This window comes from Ptychodera flava, chromosome 15, assembly GCF_041260155.1.
Source record: "Ptychodera flava strain L36383 chromosome 15, AS_Pfla_20210202, whole genome shotgun sequence".
Lineage (NCBI taxonomy): Eukaryota > Metazoa > Hemichordata > Enteropneusta > Ptychoderidae > Ptychodera > Ptychodera flava.
This window is the reverse complement of record NC_091942.1, coordinates 15,832,993-15,853,068: the sequence shown is the minus strand read 5'-3', so window position 1 is coordinate 15,853,068 and position 20,076 is coordinate 15,832,993. Positions and strand designations below refer to the sequence as shown.

The 20,076-nt window shown below is 37.3% G+C and overlaps 1 protein-coding gene across 4 annotated transcripts in view; it reads right to left on the bottom strand.

The window, feature by feature from the left end:
* Positions 1 to 1,065: 1,065 nt before the first annotated feature.
* LOC139151313 (ras-related protein Rab-37-like) overlaps positions 1,066 to 20,076 on the bottom strand; it is a 129,436-nt gene continuing 110,425 nt past the window's right edge. For 2 of the 4 annotated variants that reach the window (XM_070724000.1, XM_070724002.1), the window contains exons 5-7: positions 13,743 to 13,865; positions 9,592 to 9,668; positions 1,066 to 7,316 (exon numbers count right to left, since the gene is read on the bottom strand). In XM_070724000.1, the coding sequence (XP_070580101.1) occupies positions 7,217 to 7,316; positions 9,592 to 9,668; positions 13,743 to 13,865 (300 nt within the window). In that variant the 3' untranslated portion in view covers positions 1,066 to 7,216. Of the gene's footprint in view, positions 7,317 to 9,036; positions 9,058 to 9,591; positions 9,669 to 13,742; positions 13,866 to 20,076 lie in introns of all 4 variants that reach the window. The other 2 variants (XM_070724001.1, XM_070723999.1) reach the window with 2 other exon arrangements.

Here is a 20,076-nt window from a genome sequence, read left to right as displayed (position 1 = left end):
TACCTTTACACGGCCAGCCGCTGTAACTTTTGATATGATTCCTTCGCTAGTTTTGTTTTTTGATATCGACTAGTTTCTTATTCAACTCCCGAAGCAAGTTAAGATACACAGTATTCAGATTGTCAACTCAGCCTGTACAAGTGTTGACCGTATCATTATTTTGACAAGTGAATTCTGGTCCGACTAGCATTCAAATTTAAACAACAGTGCATTTCTACACATAGAGATATTGTGTTAGCAAGGTGAACAGTTGGTGTTTCAAAAGCTTTCGGGAGCAAAACAAGAACTTGCAATTGGCACTCAAAACAAAAAAAGTAAAAAGTGAAAAAAATAAAATTTTCAAGCTGCAGGCCCTTTTCTATAAGCTACATGTATGGGTACTTGAACTTCATGCAGATGACATCATCGTCCAGTCATCCCTCGCCCCACCTAAGTTAGGGGCTGTCCACAGCTGTCAAGAATTTGTCGGCGATCGGTCCATTTCCCCATCTTAAACTGATATTTAGTGTACACTGGTGCTAGATGTTATCAAGGGCTTCCCACAGCTTTCAGGAAGGCTGTGTGTGATTGATCCATTTCTGTACACTCCTCATTGCTAGACCATTCAGAATTCATGTAACAGGTGCAAAAATCTCACAAATGACATTAAATCTTCCAAAGAGCCATGTGTCAGCTCCTCAGTCTATCTTAGCATACTACCCATGCCACAATTAATTTGCCGAGGCAGATAAACATGGCTCCACTCTGCTTCTCTGTATTTCTTTGTCAGGGGTGTACGTCAGAGGAACAAGTAGGAATCCAAAGTTACCGGGGAGTTCAAGGAGAGGTGAATTTCCCAATAATCCATGCAGAGAAAATCCCAGGAAAAGCAAGAGACTCTCATGGAAAAATTGTGTCTCACTTCACTAATATCTGCGCCCAGATGTACCAACTGTAAAATCTAATAATACAAGTAGTCTGCCCCTCTTGATTGTTTTGTGTAGAGGGGGGGGGGGGGGGGAGGGGGAGATGGGGAGTTGGAAGGCTTGAGGTGATATGTTAATGAAAACACAAGAACACAATGGCTCATATTATCCACTGAAGTCAGTTTTATTGATTTTTAAAATATCTTAAAGATAAAAGAGTAAATGTATAATTCTTGGAACTGACTGGAATAATATAAAGCTAATCCAACTCTTACAAGTCATTGACTGGCGAAAAAAAAAACATGAAAGCAAATGTACTTACATGATCTAAGAATTTTGAACCCAAAATACTGTTGTTTTTAAAAACCAATATTAATGACTATGCCAAACTGTACAGGTCGAGTTGCTTAGTTACATAAATATCAAATTAACTCTTCCAAAATGAAATACTGACCAACGAAGAAACACGAAAACTATACTTGTGTAACTTGTTCATATATGAAGCATTCTTCCCATAGCTAACTTGTGTGCTAAATTTCTCACAGGCAAGTTTAATTTTGTTGCGATTTCTGTTCTTTTAGGTTTCCTGTTTGACCGTCCTGAACCATTGGGCAGGGTGGGACTTTTAGCCATGAATTGTACACAGTAATATTTACGGACACAAACTTCTGAATTATGTGATATTACTGAATGCCTGCTGGTTCAGATGTAGTGTTCTAAACTATCAAACTTTCTCTGCAACATGGGTATAGCCATGTGTTTTGTTTCACCTGGCCTGGAACAAAATCGCCGATACAGAACAATTGTCACTTTCATTATGATTGTCAGAGTGCACCTGCAAAATTCAGGCAATTTAACATGTGATGTGGCCGATTGTTCATAAATAGCATGAATAGTGCCTTCTATTATTTTAACCGAAAGACAAACAATGAAATTTCCATATAGCCATCCTTACTCCCATCGATCACAATCCCTCCACAAAAGAGCTTCTCTGATAAAGAGACATTTTCTTGAACTCTAGGATTATAAAGGTCTTATGCAAATGTAAAGGCTAAAATTGCACTGTTTATTTGATTTCAAAACATGCGGTCACATCTTGGAAGGCAATTTTTGTGCCAGTTTTTCTTGACTTTCGACTCTGTTACATCTTGTATGTTGGTTCCACTACAGCACTGAAAACAATGGCAACGTACACCTTACAAGAATTAAAATTCTCTTCGTTGTTTTTCAATTCATATTATAGTCTGCTAATTGAGGCTTGCCTGACACGCTACAGAATGCTCATGTTTTCGGCATTGCACACAAGTTTTGAATCGATTGATTAATTCTTTGAGTGACATTTGATTGGCCCCTACACCTATGACATTTGAATAACAACCACCCTCCCATTTGATTGGCCAATGTACAGCTATAATATTCAAATAAAGATGGGTGTCTTTATTTGATTTGCTACCCTAACAAACAATAATATTCAAATAAAGCTGGCTTACCCCATTTGACTGTCCCAATAAAGCTACACCTAAGTGAAGATGGCTTCCTCATTCGATCGGCCAATGCAGCTATGATATTCCAAATCAAGGTCAACCGACTAGTATTTGATTGGCCAATACAGCTACGATATTTAAACGAAGACAGCCAACCCACATGATTGGCTAATACAGCTACTATATTTAAATAAAGACAGCTATCAGTTAAATTACATATCCATGAATCTCCACGTAAATGAACAAGTCTTTATCAGTACTCTACACACATAACAGTGTCTTCACAATATTGTTCTCCGACAATATCTCTGCCTCTAACGAAATTTTTTAATCCAATTATCTCTCAATATGTACACATATTTGAAATCATTTTTTGTTTAATATTATTTGAAATACCCACTGTAAAGCCCCGAAAAAAAAATTATTCACAATTCCAGTATCTCACAGTACAGTTCCTACGAAATCCGACTACTCCATACCTCAAACCCCCCTGTTGTCATGGTAACCACTGAAATGAATTATATATTGCTGACTACTCAAAGGCAATGGCTGGTAAGTACAGTAAGTGCTAATGTTCAATGTAAATTCTTACATATCACAACTAATAGATTATCATATATTGCTGGTAAAAATACAAAAAAAACATGTCACGATTGACCTAGACTGTAACATTTTGGTGATCAAGACATTCTTTTTACTTTTGAATAAATACACCCCAGAGCCTGTACATATCTAAATAAACCCTTAAAATAAATTATACTTAGCAACTTATTCACAGCAGCTGCCCGATGTAAGGTTTCTGAAAAGTCTTCAATATGAGCCATAGAGGGCGCTGCAATGACTTATAAGGACAACCGAGGTTGTTAAAAAGTTGCTATCATCTGACATATTTTTTTTTTTGCGATTTTTCATCCAAGAAGTCTGTAAATTTGACAAGTGGTGCATAACAAACTATAGCTGCAATTTACAGCATTACATATATTGTACTTCAGTGACGTTATTCTTATATATACCAGAATTATATTACATTGATTCAATATACCAGTAATATATTATAAATAACAACAAGCAAACCCAGAGTTTGAACAACTATGGGCATGCGTGTGTCAGCTCGCTGAACAAAATACAGCACTTTTCTCTTGTAATGAAATCACCAAAACTCTGCCAATGATGGTGACTTTGCCCTGTTTAACATGTGTCTTTGGTGATAGGTCACACAACCAGGATACTAATACTTCACAAACAACGGTGTAAACTTCCGTTACATTTCTAAAATTATGTGAGCCATGAAGACTTTCATACACTCATCTCAACATAGTATATTCCAAGCAGCTTCACTGCCGATGATATCTTTGTTGACAGATTTTAAAGTGTACTTTTAGAGTTTTTCTGAATAATGAGAGAATTAAAGATTTAGAAATCATGATGAATCTGATGCGACTTTTTTTAGCCATTACTACAGCTTATCATAAAGCATTTCTGTCAGAGACCACTGATTCTAACTATCACCAAGCTCTGAAAGATGGTGACAGTACACTGAAAATCTGCGTTGCTTCACAGGAAACGGCAGAACATCAAATTCAAGAGCTGCTCATGTAAATCAGAAACACACGCAATGAAACTGCTTTGCAGGGACTTATACAGCCATCGGAAACTCTGCAGAAACTCACATCCTTGCTCACGATCAGTTTTGTGAAAACTGCAGAGTCTCCACCAGTGCACAGACTCCTAAACCTGTACAAAGACATGTTCATCACACTTTGCATCTATTAACTAATGGTGATAAACTCGGAAAAGCTTCAAAACTTTGGGCATTATAAATACACCACTGACACATCACAAAAGAACAGCCTTTACTGTAATTAGCTAAAACCCACATATGCAACTCCCAATATAGTCTTTCAGAATGGTCAGTATCGTAATACGCTGATTTTCCATGAAATCATCAGACTGGCAAGCACACCTGTATAGTCACTGACAGTGTAAACCTCATAAAACTTTCGCAGTAATCTGATTATCTTAATTTTGAAAATATACAAAAAAATTTCTGCCAATTTGTCTCTATTTTACAATAATCCATAGTAAACATGATAACCATCCATGCTATTCCATAATAAAATTTTTGAAAAAAAAAGTAAAAACCATAAAGAAAGAAATGAGCACTTTTTCTCTGACTGAAAATATTTGGTTGGTGGGATATTGGTGGTGGAACCCTGGAACTTAGAACAGTTTTGTAGTTCTGAAGGTTTGCTATTGCATACAGTGTTTTTTAGAAAATGTTATGTAAAGAAAAAGATTACTTATAGACAAAGGAAAATTTCGTAACAAAAATTTAACAACCGAACACCAAATTGACTGATTGTAATCAAGCGTCTTTTTAACTGAAGCCAAGAAAACCCTAAAAAACTTGGACTTATCTTTGCTTTGTTTAGAAAAGATCTTTGATTTGATCTGCCGGTCAGCTATCTTTTCTACAAGTAATATGCTCATTAAATGGCTGAGCAAAAAGATAATGGACCTTTCTCTGTCTTGTCGCAGTGGCTGAAAATTGAAATTAGGCCTGTGTCCTAGTTGCGATGTTGACGTTGTGAATGATATAAAGCTAATCAGTTTTTGGGGGAAGAGGAGGTGCTTTCTTTCACCCTCATCCCAGGAACCTCCATTCAAAATGCCCCCCTCTTTTTAAAAGTTTTGAGTCCTTGAAATTTCCCAGAAATACCATGGCCAACAGAAACCAGACACATAAGGAGACAGAATTTCTACTTAAGTCTTGATGTACTCAAATTTATCCCCTATATTTCAGAAAAAAAAATCTTTGCAAAAACAAGACAAAAAGCCTTGCAAAAGCCAAATAACATGTCATTTGACTTTGATTTGACCATGCCATCCCATAATTAACAGCTAGCCTACATAAATAGCATTGGACAACTGATGCATAAATATCTCTCCACAAAACTATAGCTATGTCCTATATGGCTATGTACACAAAATATATCCAGTTTTACAATTGCACCAAGTCTCTTTCAAACTCTCTTCAGTACTTACACGTGTATAAGTTACAACCCATCATTTCATTGGTCTACTCCATCCAAACACTTACATGAATATAACTCACAATTTCATTGGTCAACACAGTCCAAATACCTAAACTGTCCCAACTGACAGCCAATCACAGTAACCGCTATTGGCTGTGGAGTAATGAATTATTGAATATCAGCAGATACATGCCAGACGTCAAATCTACAACTTAACATACTTATCGACCTCTTGACATACAAGGAAAACTGAACACAATGCTGGCGTGTTAGATGAACATTCACAGCACTGCCGGAAATGATCTAGCATGATAAAGGTGAATGGCAATTTCCCCCTCAAATCATACTGACATTTCATATCATACTGAAATATCACACTGATATTACATTTTAGAAAACTTAGGTCCTAAATTTCTTGCCAAATCATGATACAAAGCAGAAATGTGTTCTTTCGTATGATTCTTTGATTCTGCATCACAAGTTTATTGTGTATTAGATTTTCCATTAAAACCTCTCAGTCTTCTTTGTTTTCAGGAAAATTGTGTGAACCCTTTCACCATCATGGTTTGGCCCGAACCCATTGTTACAAATGATGAGGGTGGACCTGCTTACAAGGAATCGGGGGTGAACAGGTTGATAGAGTGTGACTCAAAGAGATGAAGGCCTGTAGTGTACATGCAGCATGGAAATTTCAGTTTGGTTCTACGTATTGATACCTCTCAAAGCATTGTGTAGAGCCCCTAAGCATACATTTTCCCATAGTTAAGGATATTGTAAAGCCTGATAGCTAAATATTATATATCTATATGTCAACTGCTTGCAAAGTTCATAAAATGGCGTTTTCTTTCAGTTTGGTTTAAACAGGCAGGTATTTACAGCGGGAGAACTTCTACCAAAATAATGAACTGCTGCCGATCTAAGTCACACGTATATAACAGTTTAACCCCTTTCACCACCATGGTTTGGCCCAAACCCTTTGTTATCAATGGTGAGTGTGGATCTATTGAAAGGGAACTGGGGATGAACAGATTGGTCCCTCTGAAAGCCCATCCTTGGAATTGCCAATTTGGACTCAAGTTGGTAAATGATGTACTGATGACAATACATTCAGATTTCTTTAGTGCCATACATGAAACTCAAGGATGAAACAGAGCAAAGTGTAGCATCTGGGAAGCTTCTACCAATCAGATACACCCTTACGAGCCACTGCATACTGCCAGGAACTTTGAATACATATATCATTTCTTTCTAGACCATCCCTTCTACACTAAAAATGACTAACTGTACATCAGAATAAGAATTGGTTTTATTCATGCCCATTGATTTGCATTGATTAGAGTGGAAGAAAAAAATCAATACCAGATATTCAAGGAGTCTTTTTTTTTTAAGTTTTGCACGTCCAGTCTTTTTTCAACAGCCACTAGAACTATACTTATCACCGCATGAACGTGACCTCTGACATAAAAAGTAAGTGAAATTTATTTCTTGTGTTACCCTCGACAGTGGCTTTGACCTACTGCTGAATACATAACTAAGCCCGCTGAATGATTCGTGAAAAATAAATATTCAGACTGGAAAATATTGGACAAAGAACGGCAGTGAAGACTCTCTGTCCCAGAGTATCATGGACTTCCATGGATTTTTCTTACTTCATTGGTCTTGTAGGTCTTCTGAAGGTATTTACAATACGGATTGAAGTCAATCGGCCAACCCAGTCAGATTTGTGTGAAAGTCACGGTTTTTTTTGAGAGAGAGGGAGAGTGGGGTTGCTTATTCAGTGTCAGGGAAAGAACTACGAACAACAGCTGGATTTCTGTTTTTGACTGTCCACATAATCTGAGACACTGAACTTTGGGTCACCTTGCCGCCGCGTCTTCCTCATTCTTAGGTCTCTGTGAGGAGAGAGAAGAAGGAAAGAAAGGGAGAAAGAAAAGAGAAAAGTTGCAAAATCAGGGATTTCATGATGTTTAACTTCTACTCTTTGTAAATGTGAAAAAAAAATTGTAAATATTTTACATTGGGAGTGTCATGAGTATTGAATAAATATTTAATACTCAGACCTGCATTTTGATTGGACAAATCAAACAGATGGACTCATATGCATCAATCTCACAAAACTGACTTCAGATGGGGGATTACTTTGCATAATCCGTCTGCAAGGAAGTGTGACCCAGGTGCAAATATCAGGATATCTGAATGTGTAGTAGCAACATGAGAAGAATATGCAGGTGGATTTTCAACTGATGGATGGTCACGTCAGTACAGCACAACAAAGGTACAATTTCCTGTCGGAATTGAAGTGGGTTAAAGAAAACTATTTTACATGGCTTGGTGGAAGGCTAGTCTTTTTATTGGGAAATTAGACTGTCATGACAGATTGATTTAACCTAGAAACCTGGATTCACAGAGCTCTTATGAAACAATTCTCGGAAATCACAGAAATATGCTAAAATTCAGTGGCATGACAGAACTGTGTGGGACTTCCGCAATTGCCAACTAGTACACGGTGAATTACAATTGGATTAGTATGATTAGAATAACATGACAATTATTGAATCATTGAAAGATGTACCTGTACAATATGTTACATAGACCCTTTCCAACTTGTATCATTTGGAGTCACTTTCAAGTTTGTTTTTTTTTTCACAATCTCATCTTTTTTTCATATCATTTGCACTGCAATTTCATTCAAATAATTGTTGTCTCTGCTTGATATTTTTGCATCCAAATGTAAGCAAGTAATTTCCTTTATGAGTCTGGAGCGTAATTGTTTCTCTTAGCCCGTACAAACACTCATAGTCATTAGTGAAATCAAATCAGCAAATCATTGAAACACAGTTTGCAGTACCAGTGGCAGTACCCCTATGTCTTATCACAAAGAGCAATTTAATGAGACTGCAGAATGAGTGGTAGTGTTCATTCTTTTCTCTGGAAGAACAATTGCTATGATGGCGTGAAGATTTCTTTTAGTATAATAGTCTTTCCTATAAATTCATTTGTGCAAAATTATTCAACAATGACCAGAATGAATAAAATGGAAGGTACGTTGAAAAGGTGCTTAAAATGACGACCGTTCATTCTACTGTGAACAAATGGTGATCAAAATAATGTTTGATACGATAAAGTACACTTGAATTTCAAATTGGCTGTATTGGATGACTGCAAAAATTATTATTTTGGAAGTGAGGAGAATACGATAAAATTTAACATGCCATGTGCAGGAATTGTTTATTTACAAGAAATTGGAAAAATAAACAACATGTGAGAAACTAATAAAGTCATTCTAGTGCACTGGCAGTGTTTGAATTTTTTTTACTTTCAACATTGAAATAAAAAAACAAAATTTCAAAAGGCCTTGGCTTTCTGGGATGCATTATTTGAATGGCATTTGATGGTATCTAAAATATATATAAAGAAACGAAGAAAAAAGTGCCAGGCAGGCAGGCAAGGTGAGAGAGGTAACTGATCAAAATAAACAGGAATGTGAAATTGTACCATCTGAAAATCATACTTTAAACGAGATGTGAGAAAAAAAACAAACAATTGAAATTCAAATGGAAACTTCGGCAAGAGGCTGGAAAAAGGCATAATAGGTTTATTTAAGGTTTCTACCTTTCAATTATAACCTGGTATCTAGCCAGATTACAGGCAGCAATGATGGTGTGAAGGGAACGGGAGAACAAGATTATGCCTCACGATAAGTTGAGGAATGAACCCAGGAAAAGACCAGGAATAGATTTAGGGAAAAAGTGGATACGGAAAAAACATCGAATACAGACAAGAAACAAAGAAAAGACGGAAGAGTGTTTACAAGTACACAGAGATATCACCTAAGTTACAGTGAAGAGGCATATTTATATAATATACAGAGCTTGATAAAAAAGAATGTGGTGTTTACGAATAGGATGATTTTGTTACAAGGTGTTTAGAAATGTAGGTTTTTTTGTCAGGCAAAAATGTTTAAATTCATGCAATTAGAAGAGGCATGGTTGAAGCAGAAGATAACAAGCTTGTCACTTAAGAGGTCTCTCAGTGCCACAGTGTGAGCACATGAAAGAAGAACACCACAGAAGACATGCTGCTGTCCACAATGCTGATGAGCTGTGCTGTTGGCAAGTTGTGAATAGCGCCCTCTATTGGAAGTAGGCGCACAGTTTGACTACTTACTTAGCGACTGCCATGAAGGCGAGCTCGACGTTCATTCCTGTCTTTGCACTGGTTTCCATGAATGCTACTCCATGATCCTGCAGAAAAGACAAATTTATATTGATAGTATTTTTCTAGACTGATGATATATATAGTATTTATACTTAAAAGTGAGATACCTTGATTAGATATATTATGATATATTATTGTATTTTTGTAATATTTTTAGGCATGTTATTTTAATATTTTAATTTTAATATTATGATGTAGTGTTATTATTTCAACAATACCCCTATCTGTTCAACAATTCCCCTGGCTCTCTATCCTACAGTAAACAGTATGCTCTTCTGTCTTCATACCTATGACGTAACCTCACGGTGTTCGGATCATGTGCAGTGTCACTACTTCACTTTGGAATTATGTGAGGATTGTGTGTAATTAATATAAAATCAATTATATTTCTTGAGAAACTTGTAATTTGAGGGTCCGGCAAATTTTTAAGTTCTGAAGATTTAACATTTGTCACCTGCACCTCTTGCAAACTGGGCTAGGGGGTATAGATGGACCAGTATTTTGACAGCACATAGTGAAGTGCAGTGGTGTATCACATTGCTTTGTGTTGACTCCCTAGCACAGCACTAATTGCAAGGCTGACAGCCTCTCAAGAGAACAATCTTTTGCAATGACTTAACAGCACTTGGAGACTGCACTGTGAACACTAAAAGCCACATCGGTGGAAAGTGACAATTGTAACATGTTCATTTCAAACTGTTCTGTGTTCATTCAATATTACAGCCCACACACAATTAGCGAACAGAAATTGACTCAAATGTCAGAAATAACAAGCATTTAGAACAAAAGAATCGTTCAACCATGGAGCCAGGTCTGCTCATTTTCAGACCTCTGATACCTGTCTTCCTCCAAAAGCATCTGACATAGCTCATCGTAAGTTAGATCTGTATCCCATGGCAACACGATATAAGTGCTTGTTTATTTTAAGCTTGAATGAAGTGGCTTATTTTATCTCTTGGAGACAAACAATATCAATCGCTTCGTTCTCTTCCCAAAGCACGTTGCTGCTAACTTTAGTTATTTTTTTCCTGAACAAAGCAACGAGAAAATTCAGCGGTCTAATTAAAGAGGACCCTACTTATTTTTAAAAAGCATGGGCGATGATGGATGTCAAAATCGCTTCCTGAGGAGCAACTCATGGCTCTCATGGCAACCAAATCGTTCATCGCATCTAAATGTCGTTTAATGTTTAGGGTGAAACACTTACATTTTAAAGACAAGCGACCTAGCGCCGATATAGCTCCGCTGTGTTTATGTAGAGAATAACTATTTTTACACATGTTGATTAGGAAGGTGGAAATCTTTGATAGCTCAATGCAGAGGCCAGAAAAAAGTGGCTAAAAATAGCTGCAAAAATACACAATTGAAGATTTCATCATACTTTGAATATATCACATCGGATCATCCCTAAGAACATGTCAACCAAAGCTATCTGATGAGTAGTTTTTTGAGAATAAAATTTTCTGACCAAAGATGGCAACAATTGCCCCAAAAAATGAAATTGCAGATTTCATCATAATTTCAAGAGATCAAATTTAGTTCATAACTTCATCTATAGAAACCTGTATACCAAATTTCAAAGCTGTTAGACCAGTACTTTTTTTGAGAACACATTTTTTGACCAAAAATGGGAAAAATTGCCCCAAAAATTCAAAATTACAGATTTCATCAGAAATTCATTATATATTACTGAACTCATCTGTAGAAACCTGTATACCAAATTTCAAAGCTATCAGACCACTAATTTTTGAGAAAACATTTTTTGACCAAAAATGGCAAAAATTGCCCCAAAATACAAAATTGTAGATTTCATCACAATTTCAATAAATATCATGTAGTTTATCTGTAGGAACCTGTATACCAAATTTCAAAGCTATCAGATAAATAGTTTTGGAAATACACATTTTTTGACCAAAAATGGCGAAAATTGCCCCAAAAATACAAATTTCAGATTTCATCAGAAATTCAATATATATTACTCAGTTCATCTATAGAAACCTGTATACCAAATTTCAAAACTATTAGACCAGTACTTTTTGAGAAATACATTTTTTGACCAAAAGTGGCAAAATTGCCTAAAAATGCAAATTTGCATATTTCTGCACAATTTGAACAAATCTGAAATAGATCATCCCTAGGGACATATGTACCAAATATCAAAGCTATCTGACTGGTAATTTTGAAGAAGAAGATTTTTAAAGATTTTTTTACCAAAATGACAAAAATTGCCTTAAAAATACAAATATGCAAATTTCACCACGATTTGAACAAATCTGACTGAAGTCACCCTAAGTAAACTGCATATCAAATTTCAAAGCAATCGGACAAGCGGTTTCAGAGAAGAAGATTTTTTTACCAAAAACACCAAAATTGCCCCAAAAATACAAATATGCAAATTTCACCACGACTTGAACAAACTTAAGTGTAGTCACCACAAGTGAACTGCATATAAAATTTCAAAGCAATTGGACTTGCAGTTTCAGAGGAGAAGGCAATTGTTGACGGACGACGACGACGACGACGACGGACGACGGACGACGGACGACGACGGACGACGACGGAAAATCAACCTATTTGATAAGCTCCGCGTCGCTGACAGCGGAGCTAAAAACGGGACGATGAATATCAATTCCAGCAAGAGGTTTCTGTCACCGTGTAAATACACTCACATTAATGGCTACAGTTGATTTTACAGAGTGTGTTTCAATCACCAGTAAAACTTTGAGCATTTGTTTGCTCAAGAAATCATTCCATTAATATTTTAAGACACGTCAAATTTGAAAGGTAAATTTGACTTTAAATTGTTCCAGCTCTGGGCAATAAGAGTTACAGAACTGTTTAATGTACAAACACTTTCAGACAAAATGCTGCCATTTGAACTCTGGAAATTGACAACGTGCCTTCATATCATTTTGACAGTGCAGGTTGAGAATGACACACTCAGGGACACATCGGTGGGTCCTATGAGCAAAAATTTCTTAAGAATTCGTGGTCAATTTCTCATTTCAGATACAGTCAAACCTGTCTCAGTGGTCACCCTGGCAGAGTGTTACTTAAACTAGTTGTCACCTTTTGGCAGTCCTGTAACATTTTCCATGTTTTTAAGACCCTCTACAGAACAGCCACGTACCTCTCTAATGTGGTCAGTGGCCCCATGGAATTGACTCAATTCAATGGAAAACCTGTGAATATTGCTCTGTATGACCTGAATGACCTCTGTCCAAAAAGCTTGGACTATATAGGTCTATTAATTAAAGGCCAAAAAAATAACAGGTTTGTTTCTGGTCATTGATATGTGGCAAAAATGATGTCGCGATATGATTTTTTTGCCAATTTTTTTATTTTTGGTGGAATTTGATACATTTTTCCCTTCATGAAAAACAGGAAAAAAAAGAGTTGACGCGCACCCTTTGAAGTGATGCGGGCGGTGACCGGAAACAATTCAATTTTTTTTGGCCTTAATACTAGTAATCCTTGCGGGCAAATGTTTCTGTTTTGACCTATTTTATGAGTGCATCACTACATGCATGTATCATAATTTTCATGAGCTTTATGATATAGAATTCACCACTCAGCACACCACCTACTATATATGCACACCCACAGTAAATTGTCACACACAACCTCTATAGTAAGGTCACCTCCATACAGTGGCCACACACTTTCTCTTGGTCCCTTGAGTTAACTATACACAGGTTTGACTGTAGTTTTTATTGTGATATATCCTTCAACATACCGGTATAAACTGGAGTGAGCCTACATGGTTATGTATAAAACCATAACAAAAAGCTCAATACACTACAAAGCTTTAATTCTCACTGTAACAATTGTCACCTAGGTGTGACATAATTACTAAGGCTGTGATATAGTGAATGCGTCAAAAAATTGTTTATTCGAAATATTGGTGTGAAAATTTCAAATTTTACAGCTTGAACTCTCTAATATTTGAAAGGAGCCATGTTGTCTTTCTTATCTACGTTGGTTGACAATGCTTTTCAACTTGTAGATGTATTTAAAATATTTCTGATTTGTGTGTGTGCTTTGATACAATCTTAAAAGACAAAAAAACAACAAAACCAAAAAGGTTTGATTTTTTTTACCTTTGCAAGTTTTTCACCTTCTTCTCTCCTCACAACTCTGTCTGAAGACATGTCTGCCTTGTTGCCAAGCAACATAATCACCACATCTTGGTTGGCGTATTCGTTGATTTCAGATAGCCATGCCTGCATTGGGAAAGGGGGGAAAAAAAGAAGGAAAACGGATGATTACACGGAATCAGGACACATCATTGCGATTGTGGCAAACCAGAGTCATTCACAATATACCATGAAATGTGGTGTTCAGAGCACAGTTACAGGTTAACCCTAAATTCCAACAACTTGGTTTGGCCCGAACACATTGTTATCAATGGTGATTTGTGGAAAGGGGGTTGGGGGTAGGAAGGTTGATGACAGCTATGTTGTGTTCATTTTGGCATTTTGTCATGTTCCTTGGACTGCTGCGAATACAATCTGCTTTCTACACCAGCACAGTTTATACAGTTATTAAAAGACACCGGTTTGGTCGAATCAACAGATCATGTTTACAGTGTGCCCGCAGTGAAGCCTTGTCAATATCGTTATATTTCAAAATCCGCCGACATGCTCTGTTGACCAGATATTTCATTTCCAATGTCATTAGGAATGCATGATTGATGAATCAAATCACCAAAGCGGAGTACGATGAGAGTGGGTGGGGTCCCTGGAGTTATCAGTCTTTGCTTTCTGCCCCCTCTCTGCACTTGCAAAAGTCATGTCTATTTTCTACAGGAAATCTCCCACGTATTCTCTTTTTACACAGGAAGTCTTCCACACCTTTGTCAATCTCTCCCACCTTGCACTCTGGGCAAAATGTCATGGGGTACTTTTGTTTATAGCCCACCATCCAGCACTGTACAAATACGTACAGTGTACACTGTGACATCATCAGGTATCAAATTATGAGGGGCACAGTACATCACCAGTATATGGCTCACAGCCTAGCTGCAGCCCAGCACACTCAAATCTACCAGCGTATGAAAATTGCAAATATTAACGTTTGTGCATATTTCGCTGATAGGGTATCAGTTATAATTGTTATGCTCTATACAATTACATTAAGTATATTTGCAAGGGCGTACTAAACTGGCTCTACAATAGTGTCTGCTACAAGTATCAGATAGAGATGCGATATCATTAAACAAATATCAGTTTATACTCAGTAAAATCCACTGGTACCCATGTACTACATAACATCCATCATCTGAGTTGGTCAAGCGTCGGCCCACTTCATGTGCCTGTACATACTTTGAGGAAGAGTTGCTCTAAGGACTGGATTTGGAAAGCCAATTGAAGCCGTGCTGGAGGGACTGAGGACTAACTGTATAACAGTTGAGGGGGGGGGGGGATAAATCAATTATATGGCAAAACAGATGAGATCAAAAAGCCAGACCAGGACAGAACACTCATATTTATAGTGGTTATAGGCTTTCTTCATCGCAATCATTCATCTCAACTAACATTTCTGGTTCATGGACATCCAATGATTCAGATTCCAAGCATGTACATATTTTCAGTGTCCCACTGAGAAATTTATAATCGAAGCGTACGCATCAGAAACATTTTCATGGTGACCATACTTCAGAAAATATAGGAGTTATCTGTCGCTGCATTCAACATCACCACTTCACAGAGCAAACGCAGTATTATAATAAAAACATTCTTGAATCATCGTGCTTGACACTGAAAGATTTTAGACAAATCTTTTGCAGCATTTTTGTTCCTTCTTTAACCCTTTGACCACTATGGTTTAGCCCAAAGAAATTGTTATCAATGGTGATTGTGGACCCATTTACAGGTGAATAGGGGTGACCAGGTTAAAATGCACAATCCACAATGTGTGCATACCCCGTAATATGTTGGAAGGGAAGGAAAAATGTCCTGAAAATTCCTCAGATAGGCATTAACAGCATTATTCTGGTTTTTATTCTAGCTCATCATAATAAAGGTCCTTCTATATACATTTCCTAAAGCAATGACAGTTTGTGTTTGGCATTTATCAATCTTTCATGTCTGATTTGGAACATAATTTGCCGTTGATAAAAATAATTCTCAGTTCAATCAGGTGACTCAACGGAAAATGCATCAACGTATGAAAAATACGCAAAAAAATCTCATTGCTCTTTTGAACAGAGTTGCTGTTTACCATTCATCAAAAGTATCAGAGACACTCGAATAAGCAGCATCAATGATAGTATGAAGTCAGGACGATTCAAATGAAAAACATCCTAATTTCTTATATATTTACACTTGAAATGGATCAAAGTGGTCAATAAAAGTCACAAAACACTTGAGTACTCAGATTCATTACCAGGTTCTCATCTCCTTATCAGGGATGAAAACACACACACACATTGAAATACGTACAGAGTACACTAATCTGAACTCTGTGGAGCTTTGCACACAGTAATTCATCAGCCCTCAATGTGAACTCTCCTGGGGCATTTCATATCGGTATGCCTTGAATGACAATCAGATGGTTACGTTTTGACATCTTGGAAATTCAAACCCAGTGTTGACTTGAATCATGATCCAAGTGATAAAACTGAAACACGCCATTGACTACGTTTCATTCTCTAATACCTGCTCATTTTCCTTTGATAGGATTGGACCACCACACACAGCCAATGAGGTGAAGGTCAAAGATCAGGGGTCAAAGGTTACAGAAGAACACAACTACAGAACTCTGACTCACTCGCTGAAAATTTTTCATGAGAAGTGACTTTTTCACAAAAATAACGTGCAAATTGCCTGTAATTTTTTTATTCTTTTCAGATAAATTTGCGAATGATTATTTTCTGTTGAGAGATTCAAGGACACTCAAAACATTGCTAAATTGGTTACTGGTATTATTACATATGTACCACAGTTTACTTGCATCGAAGCGTGCGCGTACTACCGGTATTTGCACTGCAGTGCAATACCGAAAACATTATGCCATTCCTTTATGTTAATGAGTATTTACCACTTTTGACCCGGAATTATTTATGTCTGTAAACACAAAAAATGTCATCTACAAGATTTCGTTTCACTTTGGTTCGATGCTTGTTATAGTAAAATGCATGACATTACCGATTAAAAACTACGACAAAGAAAATTGCATGTACTTATTATAGTGTGATGATGATGATTTTTATTATCCGGAAGAGCAGTTTGTTTGTCAGCGAAGCAAAAACATTGACAACGGGCGACGTCCGTTTCTAGCTCCATAGATACACGGTGGCCGCCGTACCACGGCGACCATTATACATCGAAACACACGTAACTGCGGGCGCAGCGGAGCCAGTTAAACAGTTAACATTTTCAGAGACGTTTTTGCCAGTAGTTTGCCCACCAGATATTCCCTGTTTACAATAAAAAGTCACTTTTGCATGCAGTTTATTCTGTGCTTGTGTGTCCTACACGCTATTGATAACAGAGACCATGCAGAGACTGAGTAAGCGCTTGTGTGACGTGCCCCCGCCCGGGACGTGCCACGGCGCGGTGAACACTGAAATTTGATCGTTCGACAAGTTACGTTTGCCGTATCTTACTTTTAAATTTCCCATAAAAATCTGCGAACTGTTATTTGTATCGATCATTTAGAAGAATTTCAAGCTCAAAATGTGAAAAAATCAAAAGCGTTCCACGTTCAAAGTTCTCTTCGTTTGGCTATCTATGGCATGTTGCTACGTACGTATGTGCGAGCGATCGCAAGCAGAGTTCAAGCCCTCCGACGTTCCTCTTACGTCATCCGTGATAAACAAGTAAACAATAGTTTAGCCAATCAAAATGGAGGGTGTGGCGGCGTTGACCAATGAAAAGTGAAATCTGATTCGATGCCTCATTACAGTATGTCAATGTTATATAACTCCGCAAGGTCGCCCTGAAGCTTTGACAGACAAGTAGTACGCACGACTAATCGTCGATTCTCTCGATAAATGATGCAAATAAAAGATAGAACATATGTAATAATAACAGAACCCCATGGCCTGTGAGTGCAAGCGCACCGTACTAGCGGTATTTGCACTCGTGCTGCGGTGAATTCGGCTGTCCTTTCACTCGCGACTGCCGCCGAATACACCGCAGCACTCGTGCAAATACCCCTAGTACGGCGCGCTTGCACTCACAGGCCATGGGGTTCTGTCATAATATTTTGGTCAACTTGCAAATTGAAATAAACTGGTACATAATTATGCAGCAGTTGAAACATCCACTACAAGTGAGGCAATATATAGTGTTAAATAGGTCCAAATTGCAGTGGACACACAAAATACGACCAATGAAAATTTGGGTTTTTTTTAATATATCAGTTATAGAATACACATCAATGTATTAGAGCATTTGAGGAACATCGTGGCAGACCAGTAAATCACTGAGTAGAACAGGTAACATGGTCATTTGTTCAGAACATCGGCAATCAATGGTCATCTCAGATAATATATAATATGTAGATTCATCATTTTCACAACAGATTCATTACTTTTTTACTATTCAAATCGTAAAAATCAGAGACAGTGTCACACACGACATAATATACCAAGATTTACGATTCTTTCTTGACTTCCCATCTGACCAACATAGCGTATATGTCTTCCCTTCCATCTTGTGAAAAACAATAAATTTATTCTATAAAATTCAACCTTCAAAACAGATTACTGCCCCAATAGACACATTTATCATACACGTCAAATAAATGTCTAATGCATGTGTTGTGATGAACTATTGGTGATTAAAATCCGGTTCAATTGCTGTATCAATCAAAACATATCCCTTTACACATATAGCCGCTTTTAAGAAACCATGTCATAAAATTGAGAATAATGCATATGTTTCCCTAGCAATGAAAATATCCACAACCAATCTTGTCAGTCCATAAACTGACATCATTAAATGGTGGTCTGATTTAGAGTTACTGTTTCCTTCTGAACACCGAGGGCACCGATGCTGTAGGTAGCAGGTGAGACAGAGCAAAGTAATAAAATTCCACAGTTTTCCTGCACAAGCCTCGGACTGCTCACAACGCCTGGGGAAATTAACTCTGAAGCCACCATGTTAAGTTTTATCGGCCAAGCATCAAATTTTATGGGTTGAATATTGCGCACAAAAATTAATGAGTCTGGTATTGGTCACTGGAAATTTCCGACGAGGTACAGATGCATGCATAGATGACTGGAAGGCAGCATGGAAGAGGAAATATGTCAATGCTGTGACACTGCTCAGAGCATTTAATATCAATGCTCAATGTTATTTTACAGCAGATGATTACACTTTGGTGTTTTCCTAGACCTCTTTCACTGCTTTATTTCAGTGTATTTCCACAACTTTTCAAGGGCTGGGTAGAGGGGATGGAGAAGGCTAAGGTGCTTCCACTTATTATGAAGGGGTGAACCAGAGAAATTTGGTGGGGGGATTTTTCCCTAAACCTACCCTTTGCTTTGGGAGCAGGTCACATTTTACATGATGGACCACATATGATTTCCTACTGCCCAGCCCCCTAATAATAATTGAAAGATCCCTTAAATTACAGGGAAATGGGGTTGCATGGATTGAAGGCACCAAGTGGTCCTCTCATGTCAATATTTTGATTTGTTTTGCTTCATGTGAAATAAATATTTATTTCACTGTTTCCACTAAAGATGACATACTGGACTGAAATCTAACACTTGTTGTTAATTTTTTTTGTTATCAATCTTTGATTTAAATGTCGACTTATTCTGGTTCGGAAGAAACTGACAAAAGTACAGACCATATACATGCAACAGTAAAATCCAATGTGATCTCAATGTGAATGGCTTTCCCTTCATCTAAGTCTTCTTTGATGGTTTCCTTCATCCTGTTTTCATTCTTGGCAGGGTTCAAATTCAAAGTAGGAGTCAGCTTGGAGTAAAAATACAGCTGCAAGCAGCAATGTCGGGGCCAAAGCAGGTTGGCAAAGGAAAGGCCATTTGACATTGGTTCAAAAAGGGAGAAGAACCTTGTGTTTCATATTTGTGTGCAATATTAGTCCTTGTACCAGATCTTAACAAGTTAAGGTAGAACGTGCCTCGGGGACAGATATTTGGACTCTCAAACTTTTTCAATTCTTTTCTGATATACCACTTGTGGGGGTTCACTTTAAAGCTCTTGGTAAGAAAACCTTTCACCTGCTTAATTTTTTCGAAATCCGAAAATTTTATTTTTCTCCATAGAGTTAACACAGGGATGGCGGCCATTTTGAATTCAAATACCGGTAAATCTTGAGTTATTTGTTTCTCTAGTACCAAAATTTGCACGGTGACCGCCGATTTTTATTCTTGATTTTGAAAGTGAATGGTTGAAAGATTCCTTAAGGAAAGTTTGAGCAAAAGTTTAAGTCTTTCACTTTCGAGGCACATAA